This window comes from Cladophialophora yegresii (genome assembly GCF_000585515.1).
Source record: "Cladophialophora yegresii CBS 114405 chromosome Unknown aczIN-supercont1.4, whole genome shotgun sequence".
In the NCBI taxonomy this organism is placed as follows: Eukaryota; Fungi; Ascomycota; class Eurotiomycetes; order Chaetothyriales; family Herpotrichiellaceae; genus Cladophialophora; species Cladophialophora yegresii.
The window spans coordinates 1,786,690-1,806,214 of NW_006913048.1; the positions used below are offsets into that span (position 1 = coordinate 1,786,690).

A 19,525-nucleotide genomic window follows, 5' to 3' on the forward strand; every position below is an offset into this window, starting at 1 on the left:
GCTCTTGGACTCTTCTTGCTAACCATCGATGCAGAATTGAAAGCCTGCACTATTTGGATGCCGCGAGTGTTTTCCGATACATTGCAACGTTGTGGTAGGTTGTAGGCTATAAGGTGCGGAAAAGTAAGTTTCGTTAAAGTACCTCGTATTGGAAGAAGACGAAGGCCAACGGATCCTCCCCAGGACACGAGACTGTAGGGTGAAAAACTGCATTCTCTAGCACGACAGAGATTCGGCCAAAGCCTACCGCAGTATGGAGTAAGTGGTGGTGAGGTTGAGTAAGCCGGCACCGAGATCATGATCAATGATGGCCATGGCGAAATCTCTCGGTTTAGCTGAACGGCAGAGAAGATAGTGGGACCACGGGGTTAGATTCGTGAAAACTCCGTCGCCATAAATCCGCATAAGCTCATCTAAGCATTGGTGACAAGTTGCTCTTGGGTTTTGTTCGGAAAAGACTTGCTACGGGAGCATCCACTCTGCATGATGCAGGCCATGAGCTTACCACATTTTAACGCAGAAGGGTGGAATTGCGATGATTAAATGTGAGGGGACAAAGTACACAGTATGACGCACGAAAGCATCAACTTGTTCTGAGCAAAACCTGACGCATTCCCAACGTGTCGGTCATCTCGAACTGGGTGAAGAGCGAGGCTGGGCGGCCGAGGTCGCTACCAATGACGCGCGAGGGAGTCTGCGGATATGGAAGCATTGGGGGGTTGACGAGGTCGGTCACCGTAATGGCTGGTTTTCGCTACCTGGAAGAAATTGGAAAGCATACCTTAACGAAGAAAAAGTTGTGCTTAAAGCCGAACCATCGGCGCCCTCCTGGCACTACAGATGCGCCTTGTGCGTCATAAACCGCCGGAAAGCCATTCCGATCCTTGGCGCCCATTAAATTAAACGCCTCAGCCGCAGAGATTTGCGGTCCATCTCCCGCTTTGGCACAATTCTGTCCTGACCTTTCCAAGGAAGTCCTAAAACTCCCACATATCATCATACGACAGGCTCTTGGGCACGCTTCAGGCTGACCTAAACCCATGCTTTACTCCTGTTCGTAGCAGTGATGCACAGCCATCCTGTCACCGTTGAACGGACCACCCGGGATGGGCGATTTAGCAAAGCCATCCTTCCCCGACGTGGCCATTCGCACAATTCGGTCTTAGACTGCTCGCCGCCTCATTGGAGCCTTTGCCTGACCAGGCAAGGCAGAACTATACGACTCGTCGGCCGCTCGCGCACGAACCAACGGAGCTTGCAGGGCCGACGATGAAAGACCTTTTCTGTCCGGGCGATCTTCCCGGTGACATGTTGCTTACCTCGTAAGTGGATTGGTAAACCGATGCAATGAGGCGTGTTTTTGATGATTCCTATCCGGCCTCCCACGCCACTCGCAAGCCTCTTATTATCAGTTTTCCGGACTCTTGATATTTCTTATCCTTTCTTGACTTTCGTACCTGCAATCAGGATCTGCTTGGCGTCTTATTTCAACTGTTGAAGCGTCGTCGAAGCTTGAATTGAGAGAACGCGGGCTTTGCCATTGGAGCACGCGCCTTTACAAAGATCTGTCTCTTTCCGGCACCCAGTTGCCATGGCGCCGGTCATATGGGGTCTCGACCTACGAGACATGAAATGGAGCATGTTTCGCAGCGAGTGGATGTGGAAGAACAAAGACTACCACCTCCGACGGACGAAGTTCGTCGTCTATCAACTTGCCATGATCTGCATGGTCGTTTCGGAATCAATAGGCACCGCTGCCCTGTCAGGTAAGCATCCTCAGCCAGGAGGTCATTTTGAGCCTCCATACCGACTCTCAAACAAAGATTATGTCAAACAACAATCGACAATACAAAAACTACACTCATCAGCAAGCGTCCACAACGACGACTTCGTCGGCATCGCATCGTTCAATATCTTCTGCGGCATTGTCGTCGCGACCATCTTCGGCGCGGGATTCTTCTTCGATCTCTTCTTCCCCGAGCGCTACGAGCCCAAGAACATTCGATGGGCATGGAGACTCAGCGCCCTCTTCGTCACGCTGTGCGCCATTGCCGATGCTCTGGCGTTCACCGTGATCGTGGCTACCGGCAAAGCCTGGATCTCTGCCAACTCCCAAGACGCAGCGGAGATTGCCCGTGAGCATATCATTCCTCCTATGGTGTACCGACACAACCATAGAGCCATCGCAAGTACCGTGTTCTTGTGGATTGGCATGGTCGCAACGGTCGCCAGCTGCATCATTCTCTGGATGTACTACGCACATCTCGATACGTATGGGCCCAAATCGCGCACTGCCCGGAAGCGAGATGAAGTTGACAAGACCACCTTGGTCAACGAAAGGGCTCAGTCTAGCATGGAATCACGCGAGCAGATGAGAGAGCAAACGGTCTACAACACGACGACTGGTGGAAGGTAAGTCACTCACGCGAGCCACCCCGGTGCGACAGGCTCGGACTAACCCCGTCTCTTAGCCCCCACAAGCCTTGAGCACAGCCTCGACACGTATCAATGTTCCCCCTGACCACACCATCGACACGTATCAACGTTCTCCCTGACCAGAGGCGGAGCAGTACGATCTGGTCGCACTTGACTTAAGAAACATGACCTGCAGCTGGTACAGGCACAACATTCATCAACTCTGGCAACATCGTGCCCGTTACCATCCCACTCTGCATCCGAAGGCGGAGTCGTCGTCGACATCCATATCACCAATCAACTACGGGGTTCACCATCATCATGAAACCCTGCCATCCTCATACATCGTGGCTCTCATGCAAAACACCCAGACCGCCAAGTCAGCCGCAGCCTAATGCCATCATGGAATGCAGCCATGCTTATACAACGTGACTCTCATACAAGCACCAAGCATCAAGCATCTTCTTCGGCATTATGATGTATATGAACCAAGAACCAGCAAAGAGCGTTGACGGCCCGGTCCCTGTATCAACAGAATCGTCAATCAGCAATCCGGTCGAATCTACCTTTCCCGCGCAGCCCAGACCGGCGCTCGAGGAATATAATACAAGTAGAGATGAGGATACGCAATACTCTACCCATACAAAGTAACGCAAGCGTGGGAAGGGTTTCCCTTTCTTGTTTGTTCCAATTGTCAAGCAGGGGGTGCGGCACGCACAACTGATCGCAAATAGTAATAATAAGCGTGAGCAATACGGAGTAAGTGTGAGTATTCTTGATTAATGGGTACATTGGGTGGGCAAGTCCACTCCGATATTGCTGTGCCTTTTGTCATTCAATCTAGGTATGTGGTGAACTGAGCAAAACATCGACCGTTGCACGCATGCGATGGATCACGGTACAAGGACTATTTGTTATGTAGCCAGGAGCTAGCAGACGCCGAGATACCCAGACGCGCCGAGCGAGACATGGGGTGACCGCTCGCCGCATGAATCTATTGTTTCCTACCCTGATGGACGCCTGGTCGGCGTGACTCTATTTTCAAGAGTGCCCCTTTCAAACGGAGCCCGCTGCCTCAGAGGGTTTGCGTCCAAACGTAAACTCACGAGATTGCAGATCGACCTTTTTTGTGATTCGACCACGTTCGCGAACCCTCCATGGAGTACATGACCTTTGTATCTTGAATAGATCGGACGAATCGGCCGCTGGCTGGATGTATGCCTCAATGGCAGGCCCCATCCGAGGGGGAGTCTTAAGTCGTCGATATTTCGATGATTCTCAGCTCAGCTCAGATCCATAGGCTCACCATCCGCATTGCCAGCAGGCTCTGTCTTGACCGTCTCTACAAACTCCCTGCGTGCGCTTCCCATTCTCTCGTCCTTGAATTTTTGGATCTGCTCTTTGACGTCCGTTGCTAGAAGGAGAAGTCAGTAACCAAGACCAAAGCCGTCGGGTGGCACAGAGGTAGGGTCAACTTACCAGGAATGACATCCTCTATCTTCAGGGGCACCCGATTGAATGGATCATGTGGATCACTCAGCAAGTGACTCCGAATCGTGCTCCTGTCAATCACAATCTTCGACACAGGTAGCCGGACGGGATCTTCCATGAGAGTGTACATGAGCGGATCCAAGAACTCGTCGGGTATCTCGCCCAAGTCGGCATCTGCGGCCTCGTCCTCTTTCTTCGCTTGCGCGAACTTTTCAATCAGGCGGTGCCACCTGTCGAGCTCTTCGGGCCCCTTGAGCATGAATTTGCGCATAATGTTGCCTGCACTGACGAAGTTGTCGGGCTTGTAGGATCGGCCGTCTCTAGCCACCGCGAGGACAAAGTTTTCCTTCTCACCGAGGTTGAGATAGACGTCGATAATTTCACTCAGCAACGCTCTCGGGTTAAAGTTGTATTCCTGCAGGTTTTCGACTTTGAGGTTGTTGGACTTGGGGCCGACCATTGCATCGAGGTTGTAATCCAACATGTCCGCCAACCGCTGCACGATTTCGGGCATGGTAAATGCGTCGGCCAGGGCTTCCGTGAAGAGCTTCAACATGGCGACCGTTTCGTTGGTCAGCTGCATGTAAGACTTCGCTCGGCCCTTCGCCTGTTCCAAGACTTCCTCTTTCGCTTGGCGTGCCTCCTGGTCCAGCGATGTGCCCGCCATGGAGAGCTCTTTGGAAGTATCGTAGATGGTGTGGAAAGCTGTAAACGACTCATCTAGCACGAACGTGACATCATTCAGCAGGAGATTGACGAATCGCACAAAGAACTCCATGTTGACTTTGGCCTCCCTTAGCAGATGATCCCGGTATACCGTGTTTGGCCAGATGCACTTGATGATTTGGAATATTTCGAACCGCACGTTGAACTTGTCGAAAAATTGGCCATGTCCGCCCATGAACTCCGCCTCGATAAAGAATCGCATCAAAGAATGCAGTAAATGTTCTGTGGCGAAGGGCATGCTGTTATACTGATCCGCCAGTATACCCCTTCCACCTTGACGCCACGTCCAAGTTCCCCGGAAGAGAATGGTAACCAGCGACGCTTTAAGATAAGGGTTCTTGATGTATTCGGAATTGCGCAAGAAAGTAATGCAAAGCATAATCAGCTCGTCTGACTGTGTTGACGATATGAGTTGAGGCAGGTTGTACATGATGAAGCCAAAATTGCCGCTAATAACATCCAAGAAGTATTCAGGGAGATTCTTGAAGGCTTCAGGTTCATCAGGGGACAGAGGAAGCGTCAAGGGTTGCTTTGGAAATTGTCGATGAGACGATACCTGACGGAGTAGCCAAACAGTCACGAAGCGCATGAACTGCATCGATCGAGTCTGAGTAAGCTCGTCCAGCAGTACGCCCGTGACTGCGTGTTTGTACGACAAACCCTTGTCATGCTCGGTCTTGTACTTCTTAAGTGCGTTCTCGAACATGGTGAGTTGCGCAGGATTGTTGATGTATCTGTGTCGTTGCGTCTCGAATTCTTCGATCTGCTTTGCCATGTGCTTCAGACTCCGGTCCATATCCTTAAGCATGTTTCGAGCAGCCTCCGTCCCGTAATGATGAGCAGCGACTGTCAGAAAGAAGCACTCGGAAATGAAGTTGTTGGTTCCTTCGAGCTGGTTCTTGTAGTACTCGTCAGAATGCTCCTGATCCGAGTTGATTTTTGTTTCATCTTTAATGTCCACCCGAGGATGTCTTCGCAGATAATCGACGTCAACACGATCCATCTTCGAGAATTGAGCATCCATGAAGGGCTCACATAGCTGATCCAAAACTGTGGTGACGTTGATCATGAACCCATCACTCGACACGGTCTTCTTGTCGACCTGGATCGCCCTACGTTTGTGGTTTGAGTTGACCACTAGAGCAAACCAATCCAAGACCCGATCTCGTGCCTCTGGTGATGCGCGTACCAGTGTGTTGACGATGTCGAAAAGTTCCGATTGATGCGTTCTCAGCGCCAACTGCAGCGACTGTTGAGAGTTTCTGATCCTGCCCGGATCCATGGTCTTCGGGCTTGAGAAATATGACTGAGTCGTTGCTGCTTGCAGCGGCGACAGTTGGAAATAAGGCCCAAGGATTGTCTTAACCTCTAGCTCAGCTGCCGCTACTGACTTGTCGACGAACATAGGGGACCGAGTGATGGCCACTGCTACCGGTTTATACCTGATCAGATATCGCAACATCGTAGTATATCGCCTGAAGTCCGAGTCCATCGACATGCCAGCAAGTCGCTTACTGAGGTTTTCCACTGCACCCACAAAAGCATCTTTGATGGTCTCGTCTTCGTCGAATCGCCCAAGGACTTCTGTCAGGAAGTCGGGGCATACACCTCCGTCGTCCTCGGGATCGGCTAACAGGTGCTCGGCGAGGGCAGCAACTCCGTCGTACTGCGCTTCAAACACATCAGGCGTCGTGATAGATAATATGCACCAGCTCATACAGAGCCTCTTAGCCTCGGTAATGATGGTCCACCTCTTGTTCTCGGGTGACCGGTCTTTGACAGACTTGCTCAGTCTGGTGATTCGCTTCCAGCAGCCGAACAGCCAGTCATGCGGTGTCAGCTTTCCGAGATTCGCGCCGGCCTCCATGATCGCCTGATCGAGCAGATCGGTGTTCAGCAATAGCGGCTTCCCGTCTGACTCCAGCTCTTCTCTGAGTTGCGGGATGACATGCAGTGGATGTCCTGATGTGTCCTTCGTCTGGTTGGGATCCAGGGTAATGCGGAAAATGCTCCTGAGAGTGCGGTCTTCCCACTGCTCGATGGTTTCATTCTGTCGAGAACCTTGTCTTGAACTTGGTCTCTCTAAGCCATCCATTTCTCGCTTCTGGGGTGTGACGGTGGCTGGAGCGATCCGTATCCGAACCGGAGGTGATGGCGGTTTCGCTATATTGATGGACGGTGCGGGCACCTCGTTCTGTGAAGGCTCTTGATGGGTGTCGGCCTTGGGCGTCTCTGGCCGTGACGATGGTGTCGACGTCGAACCCTCCTCGGCTGGTACTGAGGCTGCGGATGCGGCATCTTGCGACTGCTGCGGTTGAGACTGCTGGAGTTTGGCGAGTCTCTTATTGCGGATCTGGGCGATATTAGAGAGACTCGACGCACGAAGACCTCACACACCTTGTCCGCATCCATAGAAGGGTCCTCCATCGTTGTGCCTGTCGTAGATGACAAATGTGTGTGGTGTAATGAACCAACACTCAGCCGGAGGTGAAGGCTGCGATTTGGGGTACGAGTTGACGTCGACGCTGCGGAGGGAAATAGCCAGACGCGCGTGGAATCTCCAGACCAGCCCCGCCAGCATTAATTAAAGCAATTCCAGGCAGTCACAGATCAACTGAGCATCTGTCACTTTACAGCCGAGTCCAGCCTTACGACAGACCATCAGACCTCTCAAGCAGAGAAGAGTTGTACAAAGTCAAGAAACTATTCGCTGCTTCATGGAGTGCTACACAGTGCTGCCCTCAGCCTGAGAGGCGAGGCTGCGCCACCAACTCCGAACAATGATGCAAGTAAACGTCCGACAATGAAAACAGAAGATCTGCACGCAGCCTTGTCGCGGTTGAATCAATACTGTCGTTTGACTTTCAACTCGTCCAGCCGCCGGCATCCAGGCATAGCCATATTCCTCGCTCTCTGCAGCCTGTTCTCGTCTGTGAAAAAGAAACCCGTAGCCTCGTTGATTTCGTGCCGTTGCCGCTGTACTTCAGTTTCGCATTGGTACTTCAACGTCGAGACATAGTCTACTTCTGCCCGCTGATCCAGCGAACTAAACTGCCTTGAAGTGTAACCCTCCACCTCAGCGGGGTTCAGGAAGTAGTCGATTTTATACCGGGGAGTGACCCGATGCATCGTATGCGGAGGTACCGGCGAGTCATATCGAACGTGCGGGCCTGAGTCGGTCGAACCAGTGAATAAGGATGACAACAGAGGGAGGACGAATAACAGGAGCAGCGGGAGAAGTTGTGTGAGTGCAGACACTCCCGATGGGCCGGTTTCCGATCCATCTCGCGGTCTGGCTCTCGGTCTGTTGCCTCCCATACGATGTACTGTAAAACCAGGGCCGCCGCCCATATTGAAAACAAATTGGGGCCCTCCGAAGCCCGCGCCGCCTGTCCCAGTCAGCATGTTTGACGCGTGTGCAGGAAGTCTGTCAAGACCTACCAAATTGAAATCCAGGCCCCATCCCTCCACCAAAGAACCGATTGAACAACTCCTCGGGCGAGATCTCGTCTTCATACATAGGGCCCCTACCGGACGACCTTGCGAACCCACTGAAGGGACTGGCTCCAGCAGACGCAGCACCACTGCTGGAGAACCGGTTGTCGGGATCGCCGCCAAACTGATCATACCTGGCTTTCTTATCGGCGTCTGATAATATTTGGAAAGCGCGAGAGACCACTGCCACTCGTCAATTCCGTGTTCGCACATGTGCAGCCATTATACTGACTCTTAAAAGCCTCGTCGGCTCCGTCATAACCATTTTTATCGGGATGTGTTAAAAGACTGATCTTGCGATATGCCTTTTTGATCTCCCCGTCGCTTGCCGTCTTCTCGATCGCAAGGATCTCGTAGAAGGCTGTAGGGCTGCATTTCCGTATTCGAAGGACTTCTGCCTTCTGCTGTGGTGTGTACTTGCGATCCTGGTTTCCCTGGTTATGAGCCCGTGGGTCAGCGGAGCCGTTTGCTCTGGCATCGGAGCCAGAGGCTGTTGCGGACATGCCGCACTCAGAGCACGTTTATGGAGGCGATCAGAGGACGCGGCTATATCGGGTCGTAGTCGTATTCGGTCTGAAGGCACCGTACCCGGAGTCTGTTCGTTTGTGGTGATTTGCGACTTTTATGTGGAAAGGTGTTCGAAACGCCAACTTGGTGGGTTGCAATTGCAGGGTGGAAAGTCACCGCAGTCGCTGCCGAAGAGATGCCAGAGCAATGACGTTGACGCTGGCCCTCAACGCTACAATAGCTCCCACCGTCCACAGTCTTAGCAGCTCATCTGGTAGACTGCTTTGTCTGGTCACCTCAAGATGGCTGACCCTCAGAAAGAGCAAGCGAAAGAATCTCTCGTGGTCACCGCAAAGAAATGGGGAGGTTCGTCAATACCATGCTTCTGGCTCTATGCAATAAGATTGACTACTTCTCAGAATACCTGCTTACACTCCTAACAGAGAACCCCGTACCACCTGCTCTTCTAGCTACTCTCATCTTCGCTCAGCATGCCCGGCCGTTCCAACCTATGCCCATGCTTTTTCCACCATTGCTCCTGTTCTCGACATACCTCAACTTGCAAGGCTTCAAGATTGACAGCGCCGGCACGACCGCCGCATTAAGTGGTGCGTATCTGGTTCTGGCAGGTAGGAGACGTATGGGCTTCGTGAACAAGTTTGGCGCCAGAGGTGTAATCCGTGGCGCCACCATGGGTTTGTGTCTTGTCAACCTGGTGGGCGGAGGACTTGCATATGGATTTGGGAGTCGCACGAAGGAGGATGACAAGAGGAAGAATCTCTAGGAAGATGTTGATCTTATATTGGCATCTCCTACGCCGACTCACCACCAGGGAACACGGCAACGGGAAGGAAGAGGATCGTGACAATGACTTGCTTCGTCCGAGGCACGTGGACTGGTTCCCTTTGAACGAAAGGCGACACACTCATACTGGAATGCGGCAGCAGAACGGGTGCAACCAGAAACATGGTCGCGGGTCATGAGATGGACCATCTGGTCGCAGCCTCATCTCTTCGAAACCTGCATCTGCGGACCCTTGTCGGGATGTGCTTAATATGATCGTCGAAAGGACTCTGCTTGGGAGAGCGTATGAAGGCGCAAGGGTCCTGTAATACTAGGGGTAACGACGTGTTATGGGAAGAATGGTCTAGTACTTCTTGGTCACTTGGTGCACAGGAAATGGCACGTTGCAATTATTCTGTGGATGGTTTGAGGATCATCCTTGCAGATCCGGTCATGATCCCAATCAACATTTCATGGTCTCCTTTGATCTTTGGCTCTCACTGACTTGGGGAGTCAATGACAACGAGAATTCATCTATGATGTTGCAGTCTGTATCTCCCCATTTGACGCACTCATATCCATTTTGCCTGGCCAGAAATGCATGTTATCCCAGCCAAGCACGAATCAGAGTGTAACACGATAGGAGAAGTCCATATGAATGAACTAAGTATCAATCTCGGCATACTTTGACTCCATCCACCATCAAGTACCAGAAGGCAAGGCAGGACGAAGCTTCGAAAGTGCCGGGTCTATTCACCGACTGTACCTTGACCTCATTTTCTGGTGAGCGCAGAGAGGTTGGTGGAAATTCCGAATAGCTCCGCGAACTTCCTCAAGAGCGAATTCTTGAGGGGCGATGGCAGAAAGGGACGGGCTGGGGCAGGATAGGGGAGATGAAAAGAAGGGAGGCAAGGAGAGCAGACATAGAAAATATTGTCGACTCGCCTACCAGCTCAGGGTGCGCCTGAGTGAAGAACCTGTGTTGGCGCGTTGGGAGGTCCTGTTGCTTGACAAGAAAGAAGAAGAGGGGCAGATCCAGAAGACAAAGGAAATATTTGTAGTTGAAAGATGCCGGCGAGCTCTGGGTAACTGTGAAGTCAGACTGGCCAATGAAGTGAAGGTCACTATTGAAGTGGAAGTCGCTGGTAAAGCGAACCTCGTGAGCGAAGTATGAACCATTGTAGATTTGATGTGGAACAGATAGAAGTAGATTGAGCTCATATAAGTTCGCATTTTCGAGTATTCATTGTCAGCCAAAAGCGAACCAACACCACCACGATAATGCCAGCAGGACTGGCCGCAATCAAGCAGGTTGGATTAGATAGGCATTGTTATGTGATCTCGGCCGCTCGGGAATGTGTTAAAACCACAGCTCCGAAGGATCTTCGAGAGAAGGCATTAAACAAGGGTATGTTGAGGGCCTGGACAATAAAATTGGAAGAAGAGAAGGCAGAAAGAGGATGATTTTTCTCGACGAGGCTTTTGCATTCGGCACTAGCAAGGGTATTTTGTTTTTGGCGCTTTGATTGGTGATTGGGTGTGGGGTTGTCGCAGTGGCCGGCTGCGGTCTAGTTAGTTTTGAGTTGAATGAGCGTGAACGATGTCCTGCGGCCGTTCTCACAACTGACAACCTGTCTCTCCTTCCCAATGTGTGAAAGGCCATGGTTGCTATGTATGAACTTCATGAAAGCTTTAGTATGTTGGACCTGTGCTTTACCAGCGGAGAGCATCTGCTCGGCGTGTAGTAGGCGGAGCAGGGACATTATGAGGTGCGTTCTTGGAAGAAGCACGGACAGCCTACTGGCACTTCTCAGGGCATAATCTCTGCGATGAATGAGGATCGGTGCTAGATGACGGTCGCAAGCAGGAGGCTCTAACAATAGACGACTTGGCAGGGCTCCGTCATAGCCTCGTGTTCGCATGACTGAGCCTGCTGCTCCTGCAAAATGTGGATGGTACTGGACTGAGGATCTATTATGTAGGTGGTCGGTGAATAGAAGCGCTAACTGGTGAACTTGCTTTTGACCTCGTCCGCACCCACATTCGCGCCGCCTAGCCCTGCTGTCATATCTGGCCTTGCTGTCCGCAAACTTGAGCGCCTCCCGATTGCTACGCCAGCTTCGTGGACCTCCAAGACCGAACATCAAGTCGTTCGAATTCATCCAGGCGAGCTGCACGAGCATATGGCCTGCGTATTGGTCTTGCCCGCAGAATTCCTCATGTTGTACTGTCCACCAGTGTCTCGCTTAGCTCCGCCGAATAGCATGGCATGGCATGATGAGCCAGACGTGAACTCGACTGTCATGCGCTCCAGCGCCACGATCACCGACTGTTTCGCAAACCCAGTTCGAACAATCGATGCTCTTCACCCTCCTGTAGCCTCACGATAGATCGCAATCGCTTTGTTGCTCCCGACAGTCACGAATTTTTCCGCCTTAGCTCTCTCAACGCTGGTATCTCCCTTCGGAAGCCACCTCACGGCCCACAGACCTTTATCGCTCTCACCGTATGTGGCCACGCAGACTCTTCGCTCGATGTCCCATACTTTCACCTTACCATCCAGACTGCCACTGAGGATATACTGACCAGTGTGGCTCCAGTCGAGACTCGTGATCCAGGCCGCATGTCCGGTAAGATTCGCAACTTGTTCGCCTGAGTTTGGGTCATAGAGTGAGATAATTCTTGCATCCCCGGCTGCTGCGAGAAGCTTCGAGCCTGGGGAGAACTTGACGGCCCGGACAGCTTCGATCAAACCGGGAAGCGAATGGAGAAGCCGGGATGTGGCGGTGGAGAATAGATAGATGTTGCCTGATTCGTGACCACTGGCTATGAATCGCCCATCGGGAGACTTCGCAGAATTGAGGTTAGTCCAAGACAGCGGAGTCGCAACAAGGGTCAATCACCATATCAATGGACATGCCAAAGGAGCCTTTGGTCTCAAACTCTCTGATCTTCTCTCGACTTCCAGTATCGCCCAGATCCCAGATATTCACCCGGCCGTCGTGCGTCGTGCTAGCAAGGAACTTACCATCGAAGGACAAGCATACAGCCCATGTCTCCCCGGCCTTCTTTCTCGGCCCGACGTTAATTTCTCCAGCGTCTTTCCACGAACTGTCATCGTACTTCCATACTTTGACGTCGCCGTCGAAGCCCACACTCACTGCATTTCTTCCCGTCTCACGGTCGGTTACAATATGATGGCAGCCGAGTTTATGCGCATCATTTAGCACTTGGGCAATGGGGAAATCGTCCTCGGTGATGGAGTGGACCTTGATGGCCGATTCGCCGGATCCGGAGAGGATCTGAGTCGTGGTTACGGCGAGCGCGAAGATATCCGTGGCATGTGCTGGCAGCTATTGTCAATTTAAACTGACAGTTGGTGGTTATCCGGTTACTCACCGTCATCAATCGAGTGCTGAGCGAGATATTGTTTGGACTACGGATTACCAGATGTCAATTCGAGTAGATCTCATACCGATGGATGTGGGCACTGACCATCTTGACTTCGGCAATACATCCCAATGCTAATTGCAACTGAGCAGGCTCGGGTGAGTCAAAATATCAGCAAGCAAACTATATGAATCGAAGAACAGGAGATGATATCAACTTGAGGTCTACTTCAAGGATGTGTCTCTGATACTCCATTTTCAAATGACGTAATTCACAAACTTGGAGCATTCGATGCGAGAGTTGAGCAACCCTCCGTGCGTGCTCGCTCAGGTATCTAGATGTATTGACATCAGCTGCCCTCCCTGCTGAACTCCCTCAATGCCAGTATCTCCTTCCTAGCTCCTTTCGGCCCAGCTCCACCCTATCATCCGAACCCTCCAATCTTCCTGAGACCGTGCTGCAAGAGCGGGTCCAATTGCGTCCCGGCTAGCTGTGGTACCAACTTGGCTTATGCTTTTCGGCCATAGCTTCGCGAAGACTCGTGGCGAGCAGCGCACCTCTGCATTGTGCGGGGTGGTATGCTGTTCCGGATTGAGGTGTTGGATGAGAGTAAGTCGTCCATCGGCTGGATTCGGATGAGCCCAAAGCTCGATGGCCTGAGCAGCTGACATGAGTGTTGACGTTTCGGTCATTTCGCCTTCTCTTCCCGCAGATGTTGTTCGTCAATCCCTTTATCGCTTATAGCCTCGTCCAGTCTAGCCATGTCTTTTGCCTCTGCGTCACGTGCCCTCCAACTTTCGTAGATTTCTGTTACTTGGCTCAGTATACTTTTTAAGATGGCAGAGGTGTACTCAACGAACCTGCGACACAGTATGGACACAGTGTATGAGCTCTCTTCGGTCTGCCGCAACCCGGACACTGATTGACGGCCTTCACATCTTTAAGTGCCTTCCCAGCTAACTGTCTGTGTCTTTTCTTGCTGTGTGAGGTTTTCTTCTTTGGCACTGCCTTCAAGATACCCTCCCAGATGTCTGATACAAGACCGGGGATGACGACCGCGATGGCGGGGAGTGGGATAGACACCGATAGTAGACTCCGTGAAGACCATGCTTGGAGGGTCGTGGAGATTGTGGCTACACTCCTTCTGAGGACCAAATCTGATAACCGACCACTGCTGACCGGAGCAGTTAGCGCCATCATGGCCATACAATGTCGACTGCGCAGTGGCAGTCAGGTACGAAGAGCGCAGCGCGCGCAGTAAACCCCAAGAATATTTAGACAAGCTCGCTTTGGTCTTCTTGTCCTACCGTAGAGGGACATCTAGCCAAATAGCGTTAGATACCAGGAACGGGGCCATTTACTGTGTACCCCTGTCACTTGGCGCGTTCTGCGCATTGGGAAGACGAAAAAGGGGCCTGCCGTTTCGGTCGAACGCTGGCAAGATTGTCTGGGGAAATTTGTCCGCAGTCGCAACTCCCTCCTCCCTCCTGCACAATTGTCCTCAACTCGACTTCACCTTGACCTGCGCATCGAGATCCCTCTCGTTTATCGCATCAGTATCTCCCGAGTCTCTACTGGCGGCCAGACAAGATGGCGGCCATGGCAATGCAACAACCTAACGCGGTCTTCCCCAGGTCGCATGTCGGTTTTGACTCCATCACTTCACAGATCGAAAAGAAGTTGCTGAAAAGAGGTTTCCAATTCAATGTCATCTGTGTTGGTATGTGAAGACCTGCTGCAATCCTCGCTCACCTGCTCACCTTCCAAGGTCAAACTGGTCTGGGCAAATCGACTCTCATCAACACCATCTTCGCATCTCACCTTATCGACTCCAAAGGCCGTCTCCGTCCTGACGAGCCAATTCGATCCACCACCGATATCCAGACTGTTTCGCACAGTCAGTCTTCCTATCTAAAGAGTATTTGGACACGCAGCTGATAGTGCCTAGTCATCGAAGAGAATGGTGTGAGACTACGACTCAGCATTGTCGACACTCCCGGCTATGGCGATCTTGTGAACAATGACCGATGGTGAGTGAGATCATGAAGGCACGCTGTGGCGGACTTAGCTGACATTCTTCTAGCTGGGATCCCATTGTGAAATACATCAAAGACCAACATTCTGCCTGTGAGTGCTCCTCAAGATCATCGCCAGTTTACCTACTTCCTGCCACTATGCGGTGTGCCGAATACAACTTTTCATCACTAACAACAGAGCAGACCTTCGCAAGGAGCTCACAGCCCAGAGAGAACGCTACATCCCAGATACCCGTATCCACTGCTGCCTCTTCTTCATCCAACCGTCCGGCCATGCTCTGAAGCCCATTGACATTGTGGTCCTGAAGAAGCTCTCCGACGTGGTCAACGTCGTCCCAGTCATTGCCAAGGCCGACTCTCTCACGCTTGAGGAACGACGAGCGTTCAAGGAGCGAATCAAGGAGGAGTTTGCTTTCCACAACCTGAAGATGTATCCGTATGATAATGAGGAACTGGATGATGAAGAGCGTGCCACCAATGCGACCATCAAGGACATCATCCCTTTTGCAGTTGTCGGCAGCGAGAAATCCATCGTTGTTAACGGCAAGCAAGTCCGTGGCCGGCAGAACAAATGGGGCATCATCAATGTGGAAGACGAGAACCACTGCGAGTTTGTCTACCTCCGGAACTTCCTCACTCGCACTCATTTGCAGGATCTCATTGAGACCACCAGCCAAATCCACTACGAGACCTTCCGAGCGAAGCAGTTGCTGGCACTCAAAGAGAGCAGCGCCTCTGGTATGGCTGGTAGCCGGCCCATCAGCCCTGCCGCCGACCGGGAATTGAGCAGAGGCTCACAAAGAGTGACCATGAACGGATATTAGAGGAGACGAACATGTTCAAGCATCGTGGAAGTGGATGAGGGGATTGCGATGATTTGACAAAAGCAATGGGTGAGCTTGAGCGATTGCCATGTTCTCGTCTTTTCTTTTCGTTCTATTGCTAAGCGTTTATCAGAGAGCGGGTCTTTCGTCCTTTTTGTAACCGGGGTATAAACTAATTCCTCATGACCATTCATCATCACTGTAGTTGAAATGAGAGCTGTGCAGAGTTGTCGTCTCATGTTGGAGTCGTCTTGGAGATATCTTTCATGACCCATTCGTCCAGCTCCCTAAAGGTGCGGTCCAAGTCGTCGTTGATGATGACCTTGTCATTCTTGCCTTCGCTTTTGCAGTATTCGATTTCGTTCTTTGCTTGGGCCAACCTCTTTTGGACTGAAGCCTCATCCGTGTCGCCACGCCCCCGTAACCGCTGCTCCAGGATTTCAAGACTGGGCGGCTGAATGAAGCATATTCTCGGGTTTAGGCTGCTCCTCTTCAACTGCTTCACCCCTTCCATCTCAATGTCGAATATGCAAATCCTCTTGCCCTCAGCTGTCCCTCCATTGATGTCTTTCCCACGACCCTCGGCGACGTCCTGCACGGCTTGCTTGGACGACCCATAGTAGTTCCCGCCGAATTTTGCATGTTCGAGGAAAGCATTGTCCGCGATCATGGCCTCGAACTTTTCGACGCTGACGAAGTGGTAGTGGGTTCCGTCTACTTCGCCAGGTCTGGGTTTTCTTGTGGCGTGGGAGACACTAGCTTACAGTCAGTCCATGCAGACGAACGATCAAACATCCTGAGCGAGTGACAGGGCTTCCTGGTGAAGACTTACGAGAAGCCAAAGAGATCAGGATGAGCTGCAAACAAGCGCTTTATCAATGTGCTCTTCCCGGTGCCGCTGGGACCAGAGAACACAATAGCTCGAAAGCGGTCATCTGCAGATATAGGCGCCATGTTGAGGGCACCAATCGAGTATCGGACGGCGGCTCGAGGTACAGATCTCGGGCAGGCACGTAACCTCGAGGGAATCAAAGATGTTATGCCGGACATGAACTCGAACCGTTAAAGAGGGGAAGCGCTCCAGAAATCTATGGCCGTTGTTCTGCGGTGAAGCGCAACCAATCACCTTGATGAAGTGGAGCCCGCAACTGTCTGTCTTTGATCCTTGGCAGGGGAAGATCTTCGATCTCACATCCTGTTCACTCTAATGCAACTTGGGCGTTTGCGAAAGACGTCTATTGATCTCATCCGTCATTTGTTGCGCGTCGGATCCATGGAGGAGTCACCTTCGACGCTCGATGGCCATGGCGAGATTGACCCATCGTATGTTTCTGCAACAGGGGAAGAAACCAACTATGCCGTCGATGATGTTGGAAACAACACCGCACAAGAGACCGATACTGGCATCCCTGGTACTTCCACAGTCCGGACGCGACCCAGGTATGTTTTCGGTTTCCTTAGACGCATCACCTTTAGACGCACTTCTCTAAACTAGGCCTTAACACCTGCACAGGAAGAAGAGAGGCCGTCATCCAAAAGATCCTCTGGGCCAGACGGTCCGATTTCAATGCTCAAGGCTAGAAGATCTCGAGGCCAGCTTGGGAGAATACCTAGCAAACCCCAGTCACCCTGCTGAACACACCACCCTAGAGTTCACCTTTCCAGTCACCGCTGCCTTTCTGATACCCGCTGGCGACCCGCTCGGAGGCGATCACCCAGCCGACAAATTAACAACGTTTACGTTCTCGCTGCCAGAGAAGTCTGCGGTTTCGGTGGTTGATGCTTTGTATAACATTCCCGACCCGAAGGAGGTGAGTTTTTTAACTCGTCGACCGAGCTTCATTGAGCTTGTTCCACCACGTCGGCAGACCTAATTCGTGTCTACAGCAAATGATCACACAGAAGAGAATCGCCAGGTCACTGGTGCAAGCCATTTCGGAAATCGACGGATTCCACTACAGCTTCCATAACAATTGGCTGTCAAACGCCGATCGGGCGAATGTATGTGTTCTATTCATGGTTCCCGCTATACTGTTATTGCGTCCGCGGCATCAGATTTGGCGGAGGCTAAGAAATATCCCTAGAGATTCTCCTTCTACTGCCTCGATTCCGTACTGAACATGGGAAGAGCTGCAAACGAGGGTCTTGCCAAGATTCGTGCTGGCGTGAAAAGTCGAAAGCGGGTATACGAGTGCGGAGGCGCGATTTGGATCAAATTCTCGCTAACCAAGAACAACCTCCAACTTGACTACAAACATATACCCATGCATCCCACTGTCGAAGAGAGGGCACCCACTCCGAGACGCGGAAGTAAGCGGAGAAGAATGTGGGAAGTTTTTCATCCCGAAAAGCTGCCTGAAAACAGGCGCCGTCTCGCGAAAGACAAGCCTAACCCCGAGGGGAAGGCTCGGAAGAGGAAGTCCATAGATGACACGATGGCACCAGGAATACGCAAAAGAAGGGCCACCGAGCCAAGAACTCAAGACAATAATTCATCCACGCCCCAGAGTGCCCAGGACCGAGAGAATAGTTTCCAACCGCTGTTCGACTTTCTTGGATCGACGGATCGGCTGGAAGGAGCTGACGGCGCGGACCTTGAATCAGACAGTTTCGTAGACTGCAATGGGGGCTCCGCAAAACCGGCTCTTGGAGCAGGCGCCGAAGACGTCCCAGAAACTGGAAATACTGTACCCTCTGGTAACCAGGACAAACCACGCCCAGGTACGATGAGCGGCTCTACGACTATTGTCGACTTGACCCGTGGCAAGGAGACGAGGCCCAAGAAAAAATACACGAAACGCTCCGCTAAGAAACCTCCTGGGGAGTCTCGTACTGCTCCTGTACCTCCAACAGCAAAGCAGCAAGGGAATGACCCGGCACCGACGTCAGCGAATTCGAACTTGATTGATGCCCTGAAAAAGAGATTGATCGAGGCGCAGGAGAAGATCCGCCAACTCGAAAGCCAAAAGCAGCAAGAAGCACAGCCTCCCCAGCCTGTTCAACCTATCACTATAGTGCAATACCATCCACAGCCTTCTCAACCGGCCACCATAGTGCAACAGCCTCCTCTGCCCCCTCCGGCCGCTCAGGCTCAGTACGCGCCAACACAGTATCCAAATCACCCGGTCCCCGGCTCTCCAGGTCAATGGCAGTACCCTCCGCCGAATCAGGCCGCGTATCCTGCATATCCCTCCTACCAGTATCCTACTCAAGACTCTCCCCAACCACCCCGTCCGCCTGCCCCAGCCCTTCCAGCAACACTACCACAGCCTTATGTTCAAGCGAATGAAAACCCGCCTCCTCCAGCCCCTCCAGCGACACTGCCACAGCCTTATCACCAAGCGAAACAACATCTGCCTTCCGCTCCTACTGTGCAACCGAACCCAATGCCTTCCTATGCCTTTGTCCAGATCCCTGCCCATCTTCTTGCACCGAATGTCAGGCCGCATCCGGTACCCGGTCAATCCCAGAGTGTGCCTGGTCCTACGCCGCCAGCTTTGCATTATCAGTACAACTACGCGCCATCACCTTTGCAAGCACAGCAGAGTCCTGCTCCGGCTCAATCGCGCGGCCCATCCCTCCCCTTGAGCTCGGTCCAATCTCAACCGCAACTTGACGTCGCAAGCACCCACCGACCAATAGCTCCGTATCCGTCTACTGCAGTGCAGCAACACGGGGTTCACGCACGGCCGCAGAGCGAGGCTCAGCCGCAAACTTGAAAAGCTTAGAATCCGGGACGATCTTTTGAACGGAAGCGGGGTGCAGTATGATTACGGACTATGTTGCGGCTAGGTGGAGGCGTGACCATCCCCTGGAAGGAAGTGGGACAAAATATGAGTACGGACTACATTGCGGCCG

General features: G+C 52.2%; 8 protein-coding genes across 8 annotated transcripts; 4 read left to right on the plus strand and 4 right to left on the minus strand.

Moving 5' to 3' along the window:
* Positions 1–1,591: 1,591 nt before the first annotated feature.
* On the plus strand, positions 1,592–2,487 carry A1O7_05973 (uncharacterized protein; the record flags this gene model as incomplete). The annotated part of the gene is made up of 2 exons (XM_007759979.1): positions 1,592–2,412; positions 2,472–2,487. 2 exons carry the CDS (start codon positions 1,592–1,594, stop codon positions 2,485–2,487), a joined length of 837 nt encoding a protein of 278 aa, XP_007758169.1.
* A 1,211-nt stretch (positions 2,488–3,698) lies between these two features.
* Positions 3,699–7,059, minus strand: A1O7_05974 (ubiquitin conjugation factor E4 B; the record flags this gene model as incomplete). The annotated part of the gene is made up of 3 exons (XM_007759980.1): positions 3,699–3,829; positions 3,895–6,985; positions 7,030–7,059. 3 exons carry the CDS (start codon positions 7,057–7,059, stop codon positions 3,699–3,701), a joined length of 3,252 nt encoding a protein of 1,083 aa, XP_007758170.1.
* Positions 7,060–7,476: 417 nt separating this feature from the next.
* Positions 7,477–8,630, minus strand: A1O7_05975 (DnaJ like subfamily B member 12; the record flags this gene model as incomplete). Its single annotated transcript, XM_007759981.1, has 3 exons — positions 7,477–8,021; positions 8,074–8,310; positions 8,360–8,630. 3 exons carry the CDS (start codon positions 8,628–8,630, stop codon positions 7,477–7,479), a joined length of 1,053 nt encoding a protein of 350 aa, XP_007758171.1.
* Positions 8,631–8,936: 306 nt separating this feature from the next.
* A1O7_05976 (uncharacterized protein) lies at positions 8,937–9,418 on the plus strand (the record flags this gene model as incomplete). The annotated part of the gene is made up of 2 exons (XM_007759982.1): positions 8,937–9,000; positions 9,054–9,418. The coding sequence occupies 2 exons, from the start codon at positions 8,937–8,939 to the stop codon at positions 9,416–9,418; spliced, it is 429 nt and encodes a 142-aa protein (XP_007758172.1).
* Positions 9,419–11,782: 2,364 nt separating this feature from the next.
* On the minus strand, positions 11,783–12,915 carry A1O7_05977 (uncharacterized protein; the record flags this gene model as incomplete). The annotated part of the gene is made up of 4 exons (XM_007759983.1): positions 11,783–12,265; positions 12,321–12,763; positions 12,817–12,853; positions 12,913–12,915. The coding sequence occupies 4 exons, from the start codon at positions 12,913–12,915 to the stop codon at positions 11,783–11,785; spliced, it is 966 nt and encodes a 321-aa protein (XP_007758173.1).
* A 1,482-nt stretch (positions 12,916–14,397) lies between these two features.
* Positions 14,398–15,667, plus strand: A1O7_05978 (uncharacterized protein; the record flags this gene model as incomplete). Its single annotated transcript, XM_007759984.1, has 5 exons — positions 14,398–14,527; positions 14,576–14,704; positions 14,756–14,837; positions 14,891–14,934; positions 15,027–15,667. 5 exons carry the CDS (start codon positions 14,398–14,400, stop codon positions 15,665–15,667), a joined length of 1,026 nt encoding a protein of 341 aa, XP_007758174.1.
* A 235-nt stretch (positions 15,668–15,902) lies between these two features.
* Positions 15,903–16,621, minus strand: A1O7_05979 (guanylate kinase; the record flags this gene model as incomplete). Its single annotated transcript, XM_007759985.1, has 2 exons — positions 15,903–16,422; positions 16,500–16,621. 2 exons carry the CDS (start codon positions 16,619–16,621, stop codon positions 15,903–15,905), a joined length of 642 nt encoding a protein of 213 aa, XP_007758175.1.
* Positions 16,622–16,940: 319 nt separating this feature from the next.
* On the plus strand, positions 16,941–19,386 carry A1O7_05980 (uncharacterized protein; the record flags this gene model as incomplete). The annotated part of the gene is made up of 4 exons (XM_007759986.1): positions 16,941–17,107; positions 17,181–17,478; positions 17,555–17,668; positions 17,752–19,386. The coding sequence occupies 4 exons, from the start codon at positions 16,941–16,943 to the stop codon at positions 19,384–19,386; spliced, it is 2,214 nt and encodes a 737-aa protein (XP_007758176.1).
* Between the last annotated feature and the right edge of the window lie 139 nt (positions 19,387–19,525).